General features: G+C 45.6%; 1 protein-coding gene across 1 annotated transcript; it reads left to right on the forward strand.

Moving 5' to 3' along the window:
* The first annotated feature begins 5828 nt into the window (after positions 1-5828).
* Positions 5829-9746, forward strand: LOC112241687. Its single transcript, XM_024409732.2, has 3 exons — positions 5829-6613; positions 7385-7418; positions 7908-9746. The coding sequence occupies exons 1-3, from the start codon at positions 6386-6388 to the stop codon at positions 8315-8317; spliced, it is 672 nt and encodes a 223-aa protein (XP_024265500.1). The 5' UTR covers positions 5829-6385; the 3' UTR covers positions 8318-9746.
* The last annotated feature ends 4607 nt before the right edge of the window (positions 9747-14353 follow it).

Genomic DNA, 14353 nt, shown 5'->3' on the forward strand with positions numbered 1-14353 from the left:
TTCCTGTCTGTCTCTCTCCATCCATTCCTCTGTCTCTCTCTCTCCATCCTTTCCTCTGTCTCTCCCTCTCCATCCATTCCTCTGTCTCTCTCCATCCATTCCTCTGTCTGTCTCTCTCCATCCCTTCCTCTGTCTCTCTCTCTCCATCCCTTCCTCTGTCTCTCTCTCTCCATCCATTCCTCTGTCTCTCTCTCTCCATCCCTTCCTCTGTCTCTCTCTCTCCATCCCTTCCTCTGTCTCTCTCTCTCCATCCATTCCTCTGTCTCTCTCCATCCATTCCTCTCTCTCTCTCTCTCCATCCCTTCCTCTGTCTCTCTCTCTCTCCATCCATTCCTATGTCTCTCTCTCTCCATCCATTCCTCTGTCTCTCTCTCTCCATCCATTCCTCTGTCTCTCTCTCTCCATCCATTCCTCTGTCTCTCTCTCCAGAGTTCCAGAATTATGTGTGTGTGACTGATACCATGTGTCAAATGAAAGTGTATTGGTCCTGAACACAAATGCTTGTGTTTCCACATGTTGTCACAGGAGCTGCCAAATGCTTGTGTTTCCACATGTTATCACAGGAGCTGCCAAATGCTTGTGTTTCCACATGTTATCACAGGAGCTGCCAAATGCTTGTGTTTCCACATGTTATCACAGGAGCTGCCAAATGCTTGTGTTTCCACATGTTATCACAGGAGCTGCCAAATGCTTGTGCTTCTTGCTAAATGAATAAATATCAGAACGAGCAATGTCAGAGACCGGAATATAAATACTGTAGACAGTATATGAATAGAAAAGGTGTGTACAGAATTAGTTATATAGGATGAGCCTTGACTAGAACACAGTATTTATATATGAAGTGGGTAAAACAAGATGTAAACACTATTAAAGTGCCCAGTGTTCCATGTCTATGTACACAGGGCAGCAGTCTCTAAGGTGCAGGGTAGAGTTCTGGCTGGTAGCCGGCTAGTGGTGACTGTTTAACAGTCTGATGGGCTGGAGATGTGTGTCTCCTGTAGTGTCTCCGCCTTCTAGATGATAGCGAGGACAACAGGCCGTGGTGGCTGAGGTTCTTGATGATCTTCTTGACCTTCCTGTGATATCGGGTGCAGTAGGTGTCCTGGAGGACAGGCCGTGTGCCTCCGGTGATGCATTGGGCTGACTGCACCACCCTCTGGACAGCCCTGCGGTTGCGGACAGCTCCATCTCCGTACCAGGCGGTGATACAAGTGCTATCCAAGTCGGCGTGCCCTGTGCAAGTGCCCATGACCTGAACTATAGCTGTTGAGGTGAGCCACGGGTCCTGACGAGACCTTTTAAACCATTAAGGTTACATGTGTCCTAATACAACGCAGCAGGCGTGACAGAAAAGCCTGGAACTAGATCCTCTGCGTATTGGTCTTCACCAGAAGAAAAACACTGTTGGGGGAGGTTCTCTTCTGTGATGTCCAACCAATCCAGTAAATGTGGAGGCGGGGTTAAGATGGAGTGTTGCCTTGGTCTTCACGAGAAGAAGAAAAACACTGTTGGAGGAGGTTCTCTTCTGTGATGTCCAACCAATCCAGTAAATATGGAGGCGGGGTTAAGATGGAGTGTTGCCTTGGTAACATCCCAAAGCGGAAGACACGCCACGTGCTCATCCATTACTCCTGAAAATCATCACATCCCAATGGGAGAGACCCAGTAGAGGCTACATGGTTCCAGACGAGTAGACAGGACAGGACAGTAGAGTGGTGGATGACAGAACAAGACAGTAGAGTGGTGGATGACAGCACATGACAGTAGAGTGGTGGATGACAGCACATGACAGTAGAGTGGTGGATGACAGCACAGGACAGTAGAGTGGTGGATGACAGCACAGGACAGTAGAGTGGTGGATGACAGCACAGGACAGTAGAGTGGTGGATGACAGGACAGGACAGTAGAGTGGTGGATGACAGCACAGGACAGTAGAGTGGTGGATGACAGGACAGGACAGTAGAGTGGTGGATGACAGGACAGTAGAGTGGTGGATGACAGCACAGGACAGTAGAGTGGTGGATGACAGGACAGGACAGTAGAGTGGTGGATGACAGCACAGGACAGTAGAGTGGTGGATGACAGACAGGACAGTAGAGTGGTGGATGACAGGACAGGACAGTAGAGTGGTGGATGACAGGACAGTAGAGTGGTGGATGACAGGACAGTAGAGTGGTGGATGACAGGACAGTAGAGTGGTGGATGACAGGACAGTAGAGTGGTGGATGACAGGACAGTAGAGTGGTGGATGACAGGACAGTACAGTAGAGTGGTGGATGACAGGACAGTAGAGTGGTGGATGACAGGACAGGACAGTAGAGTGGTGGATGACAGAACAGGACAGTAGAGTGGTGGATGACAGGACAGGACAGTATAGTGGTGGATGACAGAACAGGACAGTATAGTGGTGGATGACAGGACAGTAGAGTGGTGGATGACAGGACAGGACAGTAGAGTGGTGGATGACAGGACAGTAGAGTGGTGGATGACAGGACAGTAGAGTGGTGGATGACAGGACAGGACAGTATAGTGGTGGATGACAGAACAGGACAGTAGAGTGGTGGATGACAGGACAGTAGAGTGGTGGATGACAGGACAGTAGAGTGGTGGATGACAGGACAGTAGAGTGGTGGATGACAGGACAGGACAGTATAGTGGTGGATGACAGAACAGGACAGTAGAGTGGTGGATGACAGGACAGGACAGTAGAGTGGTGGATGACAGGACAGGACAGTAGAGTGGTGGATGACAGGACAGTAGAGTGGTGGATGACAGGACAGTAGAGTGGTGGGTGACAGGACAGGACAGTAGAGTGGTGGATGACAGGACAGGACAGTAGAGTGGTGGATGACAGGACAGTAGAGTGGTGGATGACAGGACAGGACAGTAGAGTGGTGGATGACAGGACAGTAGAGTGGTGATGGATGACAGGACAGTAGAGTGGTGGATGACCCAGGACAGTAGAGTGGTGGATCATCTATCACCCCTCCCTGTCTCCTGTTTGGGTGACATCATCTAGGACCCTCCCTGTCTCCTGTTTGTCTCACATCATCTATCCCCCTCCCTGTCTCCTGTTTGTCTGACATCATCTATCACCCCTCCCTGTCTCCTGTTTGTCTCCCATCATCTATCCCCCTCCCTGTCTCCTGTTTGTCTCCCATCATCAGTCTCCTGTAGAGTCATGGATCACCCTCCCTGTCTCCTGTTTGTCTCACATCATCTATCACCCTCCCTGTCTCCTGTTTGTCTCACATCATCTATCACCCTCCCTGTCTCCTGTTTGTCTCACATCATCTATCCCCCTCCCTGTCTCCTGTTTGTCTCATCATCATCCCCTCCCTGTCTCCTGTTTGTCTCACATCATCTATCACCCTCCCTGTCTCCTGTTTGTCTCCCATCATCTATCACCCCTCCCTGTCTCCTGTTTGTCTCACATCATCTATCACCCCTCCCTGTCTCCTGTTTGTCTCACATCATCTATCCCCCTCCCTGTCTCCTGTTTGTCTCACATCATCTATCACCCCTCCCTGTCTCCTGTTTGTCTCACATCATCTATCACCCTCCCTGTCTCCTGTTTGTCTCACATCATCTATCACCCCTCCCTGTCTCCTGTTTGTCTCACATCATCTATCACCCCTCCCTGTCTCCTGTTTGTCTCACATCATCATCACCCTCCCTGTCTCCTGTTTGTCTCCACATCATCCAATCACCCTCCCTGTCTCCTGTTTGTCTCATCATCATCACCCCTCCCTGTCTCCTGTTTGTCTCATCATCATCCCCCCTCCCTGTCTCCTGTTTGTCTCACATCATCCATCACCCTCCCTGTCTCCTGTTTGTCTCACATCATCTATCACCCCTCCCCGTCTCCTGTTTGTCTCTCCTCCCCGTCTCCTGTTTGTCTCTCCTCACCCCCCCGTCTCCTGTTTGTCTCTCCTCCCTGTCTCCTGTTTGTCTCTCCTCCCCGTCTCCTGTTTGTCTCTCCTCCCTGTCTCCTGTTTGTCTCTCCTCCCTGTCTCCTGTTTGTCTCTCCTCCCTGTCTCCTGTTTGTCTCTCCTCCCTGTCTCCTGTTTGTCTCTCCTCCCCGTCTCCTGTTTGTCTCTCCTCCCCGTCTCCTGTTTGTCTCTCCTCCCCGTCTCCTTCCTTTCCCTCTCCTTCTCGCCTGGTGTCGTCCTGCTCATGAGGTCGTCAGTAAATGAGAGCTGATAAAAATACATTGACTCTCCTGGAACAAACAGGGAAGTGTTCACTTTCATGAGGGAAGTTAAACATAGTCTACAGTTTGTGGACTTTCTGCTGTCAATATAAACACACACACACACACACACACACACACACACACACAAACACACACTGTCAGGTGTGCACACACATTTATGTTCTGTCACCAATGCCCCCTCTATCTCTCACTCTCTCTTTCTTTCTCTCACTTTGTCTCTCTCTCTCTTTCATCCACCCCCTCACTTTTCCTCCTTCCTCTCTCTCTCCACCTCTCTCTCTCTCTAGTCGATACCAAGGGGGAAATTCCTTGAGGTGAATCCTCTCAACTCCTCTCTGCCTGGTTCTCTTTCTCCCTTCTCTCCTTTCTCCTCCCCTTCTTCCACCCAGACCAAGAATCGAAAGTATAGTGCTCGGGGTTTCCTAAAGATCCAGTAATGGGACGTGGTCCAATTGGCACCCTGTTTCCTATATAAGTGCACTACTCATGACCAGGACCCATAGGGCTCAAAATATAGGGAATAGGGTGCCATTTAGGAGGCATGGACAGCGCTGGTACAGGGGCAGTGTGTGTGTGTGTGTGTGTGTGTGTGTGTGTGTGTGTGTGTGTGTGTGTGTGTGTGTGTGTGTGTGTGTGTGTGTGTGTGTGTGTGTGTGTGTGTGTATATGTATGCGTGTGTGTTTGTTTGTGTGTTTGTTTGTGTGTGTGTTTGTGTGTGTGTGTGTGTGTGTGTGTGTGTGTGTGTGTGTGTATGTGTGTGTGTGTGTGTGTGTGTGTGTATAGTGTGTGTGTGTGCGCGCATGTGTGTGTGTGTGTGTGTGTGTGTGTGTGTGTGTGTGTGTGTGTGTGTGGGGGGGGGGGGGTCCTGAATTAATAATATGCCAGTACATATGCCCAGCAAAATGCTGTCTAAAACATAATAATAACAATGACTGTTTAAATATGAATCAAATGTAATCAATAGTTTATCACACTATTATTTCACTATTTCTTTGCCAAAGACAAATCATATTTATTGTATCAACCAACCAATCAAACGTTGTTTTGTAAAGCCCTTTCTTACATCAACAATTGTCACAAGATACCCGGCCTGGACCACAACGAGCAGGGAAACGGTTAAGTTAACAGGCTGCTGGATGGTTGCCAAAGAACCAACAGATAACGGTTTGTAACGACGGAATACCAACATCCTGGGGAAAAGCAGTCCCACACTAGGCTGGGTTAGTGTTAGTGCCGCTATCGCTTTCTCTCTCTCTCTCTCTCTTTCCATCTCTCGCTCTTTCTCTTCTCTCTTGTTTCTTCCCCCCTCTCCCCATCTCTCTCACTCTGTCATTTCTCCCCCTTTCTCTCTTTCTCTCTCCCTCTCATTTCTTTACCCATTCTCTTTCTCCCCTCCCTCCCCCTCTATCCATCTCTCTCTCTCTCTTGTTCTCCACCGTACTGCTCCGCTTGCGCAAAGCGAGTCTCTTGCTCTCTTTCGCTCTTTCGCTCTTTCTTTCTCTCTCTAGCCTGTTTCTTTCCCCCTTCTCTCCCCCTCTTTACATTTCTCTCTCCTTTCTCTCTTACTCTCTCTCTGTCGTTTATCTCACCCCTCTCTCTCCCTCTCTCATTTCTTTACCCTTTCTCTCTCTCCATCTCTCTCTTGTTTCCCACCGTACTGCTCCGCTTGCGCAAAGCGAAAGCAGCATCGGAAAGTCTCAGGCAGCTCCCGCTCTGTTCACGCTTCACTTCACAGCGTGTCAGCAACGGAGAGGGGAGGGAGGAGACGAGAGAGAGAGTGAGGGGGCGAGGGAAACCCGAACCCATGACTTCCGCGTATTTTCCTCTCTCTGGTCTCGCATCTCAAGCCACCCTGAGTGGTATAAAAAGACCTGGGTTATGCTGCTTCATTTCAAACTCAGAGCAGGAACTTAATAGCCTATATGCAGCCCAATCCAGTTCGATTTGGATATTAAAGAATTTACCGGTAAACCGAAGTCATAACGTGGTTAGCCAACGTCCGAAGAAGGATTTTACATGTTTTGGGGTCCTCTTGTTTTCCTGCAGTGGACAGTTCTTCTGGCCCGGTTCTTCTGACCGACTCGGAGAATTCTGTAGAGCTTCTGGGATCGACACACTCACCCACTCCAGTTTCCTTCTGGAACTCTGTGTGTTCACCGGGAACCCGAGATGGATGTGGAATCTCAGAAAAGCGCACGCCCCGGTGGACGGTGCCTGGACGTTTTCTTGGTCGGTTCTGTCGTTTTGCTCTTCCTGGCGGTGGCGACAGTTGTTGTCATGGGAACTTTGGCTCTTGTGGAGCTACGGTCAGAGATCGGGGTTCAACCTTATGTTGTGGATATGCAAGGTACATCGGAGACGCACCATGGCGTGCCCCGTCCCAAGCCCGCGTACAAGGTGAGTACATTAGCTAATAGCTACTAGTACAGTAGCTGTTAATAACGCATTATGAAGTTTATTGTCTGACTGAACAAAAAATACAGGGATGTGTTTGTGGATGAAAACGGTTTATTTTGATTCTATAAGTAGGTCTATATATCAATTAGTTTTCCCTTCAGAGGTGCAGACTGTGGACAGTTTATTATAATGCCATACGTTTTAAGTGGAACCTATTGATATCTAATTCTGAAGTTGAGCGTCTGAATGATCAATAATAAAGTTTAAAGAGGTCATCTGCGATTGGTACATCCATTTTGGGACTTTTAAACCAATGATACATAGAACTTACCCATTGACTCTTGAAGAGTGTAACTTAAATTAGATTTTTTTTTTCTCTTCAACTTCTAGTCCCCCATCAGAACTCAAAATATAAGCTTGTTTTACAGAGTATCATTCAGATGTTATGGATGGTTAGTCCTTGTCTTCATAGCTCTGTCCATTCATTTTAGTGGTTCCATTTCTCTAGCCTCTCCTCTCAGTCGTTCACCAAGTAAAGGATGGTCACTTTGTTGTTGTTGGAACTCTAGATGACCCTTTTAAGGATTTAAGTCCACACAACAATACTAGTGTGTAAGCTCCAATGGTCAAAAAATAGAGCACTTCGTAGGGAATAGGGAGCCAAAGTAGTGCACTACATAGGGAATAGGTTGCCAGAGTAGTGCCCTACATACAGACACCGGGTGTGTTACCTCTCTAACTGTCCTCCCTACTCTTCTTCCCCATCCTCAGATGCAGAACTTGGCCTACGTGCAGCTCACCTCCGGTAAGTTCAATCGCCTTTCAACTGTCATTTTAAACCAAACGTCATGTAGATAACGTAGTTACAGTGAATGATGTTAGACTTCTCTTCTATTTGTATTAGTTGTCAGTTGTAGGAGCGTTGATTTTTATTTTATTTTTATTTAACCTTTATTTAAGTAGGCAAGTCAGTTAAGAACAAATTATTGTTTACAATGACGGCCTACATTGATCAGGTCCAACCTGTCCATGTGAACTTATTTATTATTAACTAAAAGGCTAGACTGATCCTAGATCAGCCCGACAACTCTGATATGCATTGGGGATATGGTGTCTCTCTGGATAAGAGCAACTGCTAAATTACCAAAATGGAATGTTAACATAGTCCTTGATTAGTGTCCTAACCAGAATGGAATGTTAACATAGTCCTTGATTAGTGTCCTAACAGAATGGAATGTTAACATAGTCCTTGATTAGTATCCTTACCGGTGTGTGTTCCTGTCTCCCCCTTCAGCCACGATGGAGAACAGCACAATGTCCTGGTCCCAGGTCGAACATGGACTGGAGTCCTCTGTTGGAGATCTGTACAAATACAACCTTCAGCAACACACATTACAAACCAAGCAGGATGGCTTCTACTTCCTGTACCTGGACCTCCAGCTCACCTGTACCGCCAAATGTGGGCGGGGCATCCTCGTCGTCCAGCTTGCAAGTCACGGTGACGAAAAGCTCACCTGCCAGGTGGAGCTCCCAGAGTGGTCAGAGTCAAACCCTGTGACAACGGTAACCAGGAAGTGCTGGAAGGTGACACGACTGGACTCAAAGAGCCGGTTGATGGGCCGTATGGTGGTGCCGAAAGCGCAGGACACGTTCTGGAAACTGGACGGGAACGGATCCGGAATGGGAGTTTTCTTAGTGGCTTGATATGGGCCACTTTCAGTACGGTCAACTTTGTGAAACTTTGCAGATCGAGATGCCGTGAACAGAGCCGACGTTATTCCTTCGGTAAGATGTCGCGGAGGCAGAACGTTCTACATTGCTACTATCTGAACATTCCCGAAACGTTGCGTCCTACTGAACGCACCCCTGGGATGGAAGTTAGGGCTCCGCCACAGACGAAGGGAAGGAGACGAGAAAAGGAAGCGAGCCAAGGGTACTGAGATGCACACCATCTAGGAGAACTTGCAGACAGAGAGAGTCGTCCCACCATGCACTGTTTGTGGACTTTGACCTCTGTCGCTCAGGGCATCTCCATGGAAACAATTTAAACTAAACAATTCAGGTCTATTTATATGGATATTTATTGAATGTATATTGGATCGAATGTACGTCATATATATTTAATGTATGAACATGATGTGTATTTATATATTTGTACTCAGGGTTACAATGTGTTGTTTATTGTCATGTGTAGATGCTACTACGTTGGTGCTGGTGTGTTTGAGGGGAGAATTGTGAAGTGTGTGTGTGTGGGGGGGCAGACTTATACCATACACATGATATACTGTGTATATACATGGATACATGATATCATTGATTTGATATGCCTGATTACCGTTGCTTGGCAACCACAGTAACCTCCTCAGAGTCTTCAAGGTTGTGTTCTGTTCTGGAACAACAACAAAATGGACTCTTATATTTTCGTAAAGGGAGAAACTCAGCGATACGTCATAGGTGCAGAATGTTTTCAGCCTGGTGGGTTCTCCGCTGTTCCCGTGGCAACCACATTGTGACCACAGCGTGAAGCCAACCCGTACACAGATACTGTGTGAGACTGAAGACGTGCATCTCCCTCAGCTCAATACACGCCCGTGTTGCTCGTGGCAGTCTAACTCTGAACATTGTTTCCTACGATATGATTGGCTGTTGGCCGGCCGGCCAGCCTCTGAGGTACTGTACTCACTGAGTGAGAGAATGAATGAGCTTAGTCACACAGTTCAGCCGGCATCCCAAATGGCACCGTCATTCCATATATAGGGCCCTACCCTTGACTAGAGTCTATAGGGTAGTAGTGCACTATATAGGAGCAGGATGCCATTTGGAACGGAGGCATGGGCTTCCAATCCACTGTGGGCGTGTCCACGGAGGCATGGGCTTCCAATCCACTGTGGGCGTGTCCATGGAGGCATGGGCTTCCAATCCACTGTGGGCGTGTCCACAGCTCATGTCAGGAGGAACTATGTGACATCATCATATTTGTGGACGACATGATTTCATTTGCACAGGTCACTATGACCAATTGATGAATGTTTTTATTTATAAATGAGGTGTTTACTATGTGTTATTTATGTATTATTTATGTTTAATTGACTGTGTTTATGCTGAACTAGGTAATAAACCTGGATATACACAAGCACTTGTGAGTGTGTGTTTGTGTGTGAGCGCGCATATGTGTGTGTGTGATGTGTGCGTGTGTGTGTGTGAGTGTGTGTGGGGGAGTGTGTGTGTGATGTGTGTGTGTGTGTGTGTGTGTGTGTGTGTGTGTGTGGAAGATGGAACTTCAGTAAGGTCAGGAAAAGTTCCCCGCTGCCGAGAACACAGAGAACAGTGTCGTCACTTCTCGTTTCCAACTGCTCCGCTGGTGGAAAAACTGTGTTTGTACACTAACTAACAAACAACCACAGAAACAAACCTGTCTGTCTGTCTGTCTGTCTGTCTGTCTGTCTGTCTGTCTGTCTGTCTGTCTGTCTGTCTGTCTGTCTGTCTGTCTGTCTGTCTGTCTGTCTGTCTGTCTGTCTGTCTGTCTGTCTGTCTGTCTGTCTGTCTGCATCTCGGGCTGTCTGTCTGCGTCTCGGTCTGTCTGTCTGTCTGTTTCTTTGTCTGTCTGTCTGTCTGTGTCTCGGTGGGTCTGTCTGTCTGTGTGTGTGTGTGTGTGCGTGTGTGTGTGTGTGCGACGGTCTGCTCCACTTAACGAAACATCACTGTCAGGTCTCTGGAAAGTTCCAAACGGTAGTATGGCTGACTCAGCATCGCAAGCGCTCAGTACACGTCCCTCCGCCCCTCCATCCCCTTTACACCCCTCCCCCACCACATCCTCCTCTCCTCTCAGCACATAGAGGTTTTCTCTGCCTGTGGTTACCGTGTGTGTGTGTGTGAAGAGATGCACAGTAGCTGCTGTGGTGAGAACAGGAAAGAGCCGGGAACGAAAGAGAAGCTACTGTAGCTACCTGCAGACGTGTGTGTGTGTGTGTGTGTGCGTGCGTGTGTGTGTGTGTTCCTAAGAGGTGAACACATCAATGTCAAAGCATGATAAATATTGCCCTACTATTACCCAGAGCCCTATGGACCCTGTTGAAAAGTAGTGCCCTACTATTACCCAGAGCCCTATGGACCCTGTTGAAAAGTAGTGCCCTACTATTACCCAGAGCCCTATGGACCCTGTTGAAAAGTAGTGCCCTACTATTACCCAGAGCCCTATGGACCCTGTTGAAAAGTAGTGCCCTACTATTACCCAGAGCCCTATGAACCCTGTTGAAAAGTAGTGCCCTACTATTACCCAGAGCCCTATGGACCCTGTTGAAAAGTAGTGCCCTACTATTACTCAGAGCCCTATGGACCCTGTTGAAAAGTAGTGCCCTACTATTACCCAGAGCCCTATGGACCCTGTTGAAAAGTAGTGCCCTACTATTACCCAGAGCCCTATGGACCCTGTTGAAAAGTAGTGCCCTACTATTACCCAGAACCCTATGGACCCTGTTGAAAAGTAGTGCACTACTATTACCCAGAGCCCTATGGACCCTGTTGAAAAGTAGTGCCCTACTATTACCCAGAGCCCTATGGACCCTGTTGAAAAGTAGTGCCCTACTATTACTCAGAGCCCTATGGACCCTGATGAAAAGTAGTGCCCTACTATTACCCAGAGCCCCTATGGACCCTGTTGAAAAGTAGTGCCCTACTATTACCCAGAGCCCTATGGACCCTGTTGAAAAGTAGTGCCCTACTATTACCCAGAGCCCTATGGACCCTGTTGAAAAGTAGTGCACTGCTATTACTCAGAGGCCTATGGACCCTGTTGAAAAGTAGTGCACTACTATTACTCAGAGGCCTATGGACCCTGTTGAAAAGTAGTGCACTATATAGGGAATAGGGTGTCATTTTTCATGTTTTCATGATTTGTTTATCTGTTGTTCATGATTCAGATGGATCTGTCTGTAGTGTACATTGAATGGGGATGTCTGTTCATGTCGTGTAGTTTACTGTAGTGTACATTGAAGGAGGATGCCTGTTCGTGTAGTGTGGTTTACTGTAGTGTACATTGAAGGAGGATGCCTGTTCGTGTAGTGTGGTTTACTGTAGTGTACATTGAAGGAGGATGTCTGTTTGTGTAGTGTGGTTTACTGTAGTGTACATTGAAGGAGGATGCCTGTTCGTGTAGTGTGGTTTACTGTAGTGTACATTGAAGGAGGATGTCTGTTCGTGTAGTGTGGTTTACTGTAGTGTACATTGAAGGAGGATGCCTGTTCGTGTAGTGTGGTTTACTGTAGTGTACATTGAAGGAGGATGTCTGTTCGTGTAGTGTGGTTTACTGTAGTGTACATTGAAGGAGGATGTCTGTTGGTGGTTTACTAGTGTACATTGAAGGAGGATGTCTTTTGTGTAGTGTGGTTTAGTACATTGGTTTACTGTAGTGTACATTGAAGGAGGATGTCTGTTCTGTACATTGAAGGAGGATGTCTGTTGTAGTGTGAAGGAGGTTTACTGTAGTGTACATTGAAGGAGGAAGGAGTGGTTTACTGTAGTGTACATGATGTCTGTTCTGTTTTTGTGTACATTGAAGGAGGATGCCTGTTCGTGTAGTGTGGTTTACTGTAGTGTACATTGAAGGAGGATGCCTGTTTGTGTAGTGTGGTTTACTGTAGTGTACATTGAAGGAGGATGCCTGTTCGTGTAGTGTGGTTTACTGTAGTGTACATTGAAGGAGGATGTCTGTTCGTGTAGTGTGGTTTACTGTAGTGTACATTGAAGGAGGATGTCTGTTCGTGTAGTGTGGTTTACTGTAGTGTACATTGAAGGAGGATGTCTGTTCGTGTAGTGTGGTTTACTGTAGTGTACATTGAAGGAGGATGTCTGTTCGTGTAGTGTGGTTTACTGTAGTGTACATTGAATGGGGATGTCTGTTCGTGTAGTGTGGTTTACTGTAGTGTACATTTACATTTCACATGAACCTTTTATTTTGAGACATTTATCAGCAACTCTTATCAAGAATAACTGAAAGTTAGTTCATTCAACTGATGGAAGACGACCAGAGTCATATATTTAGAGAGTTTGGCTTTTTAGTTTATTTTATTGTGTAAAAGACAAAATGGTCTGAATATCAGCATTGTTTCATCGAGGAAGAAAACACTGAGTTTATAGTTAGGATCATCATCAACCATATAGCCAAATATATATATACACACATATAGCCATATATATACACACATACAGCCATATATATATATATATACACATATAGCCATATATATACACATATAGCCATATATATACACATATAGCCATATATATACACACATATAGCCATATATATACAAACATATAGCCATATATATACACACATATAGCCATATATATACAAACATATAGCCATATATACACACATATAGCCATATATACACACATATAGCCATATATATATACACACATGTAGCCATATAAAAACAAACATATAGCCATATATATACACACATATAGCCATATACATATACAAACATATAGCCATATATATATATATATATATATATATATATATATACACACATATAGCCATATATATACAACCATATAGCCATATATATACAACCATATAGCCATATATATACAACCAGATAGCCATATATATACACACATATAGCCATATATATATATACACACATATAGCCATATATATACACACATATAGCCATATATATAAACATATAGCCATATATATATATACAACTGAACATATAGCCATATATATAAACATATAGCCATATATATATATATACAACTGAACATATAGCCATATATATAAACATATAGCCATATATATATATACAACTGAACATATAGCCATATATATAAACATATAGCCATATATACAGTTGAAGTCGAAAGTTTACATACACTTAGGTTGGAATCATTAAAACTCATTTTTCAACCACTCCACAAATTTCATGTTAACAAACTATAGTTTTGGAAAGTCGGTTAGGAAATCTATTTTGTGCATGACACAAGTACTTTTTTCAACAATTGTTTACAGACAGATTATTTCACTGTATCACAATTCCAGTGGGTCAGAAGGTTACATACACAGAGTTGACTTTGCCTTCAAACAGCTTGGAAAATTCCAGAAAATGACATCATGGCTTTAAAGCCTCTGATAGGCTAATTGACATCATTTGAGTCAATTGGAGGTGTACCTGTGGATGTATTACTCATTGCCTCTTTGCTTGACATCATGGGGAAATAAAACGAAATCAGCCAACACCTCAGAAAAAATATTGTAGAACTCCACAAGTCTGGTTCATCCTTGGGAGCAATTTCCAAATGCCCGAAGGTACCACATTCACCTGTACAAACATTAGTACGCAAGTATAAACACCATGAGACCACGCTGCCGTCATACCGCTCAGGAAGGAGACGCGTTCTGTCTCCTAGAGATGAAAGTACTTTAGTGCGAAAAGTGCAAATCAATCCCAGAACAACAGCAAAGGACCTTGTGAAGACGATGGAGGAAACAGGTACAAAAGTATCTATATCCACAGTAAAACGAGTCCTATATCGACCTGAAAGGCCGCTCAGCAAGGAAGAAGCCACTGCTCCAAAACTGCCATAAAATAGCCAGACTACGGTTTGCAACTGCACATGGGGACAAAGATCGTACTTTTTGGAGAAATGTCCTCTGGTCTGATGAAACAAAAATAGAACTGTTTTGCCATAACGACCATCGTTATGTTTGGAGGAAAAAGGGGGAGGCTT

The sequence above is a fragment of the Oncorhynchus tshawytscha genome, unplaced genomic scaffold (genome assembly GCF_018296145.1).
Source record: "Oncorhynchus tshawytscha isolate Ot180627B unplaced genomic scaffold, Otsh_v2.0 Un_contig_15041_pilon_pilon, whole genome shotgun sequence".
In the NCBI taxonomy this organism is placed as follows: Eukaryota; Metazoa; Chordata; class Actinopteri; order Salmoniformes; family Salmonidae; genus Oncorhynchus; species Oncorhynchus tshawytscha.

Excerpts from the sequence above, each read along its gene's own strand:
- LOC112241687 (XM_024409732.2), top strand. The coding sequence starts at position 6,386 with ATGGATGTGGAATCTCAGAAAAGCGCACGCCCCGGTGGACGGTGCCTG. Across the intron at positions 6,614-7,384 it reads GTCCCAAGCCCGCGTACAAG|ATGCAGAACTTGGCCTACGT; the intron begins GTGAGTACATTA and ends CCCCATCCTCAG. Across the intron at positions 7,419-7,907 it reads CTACGTGCAGCTCACCTCCG|CCACGATGGAGAACAGCACA; the intron begins GTAAGTTCAATC and ends CTCCCCCTTCAG.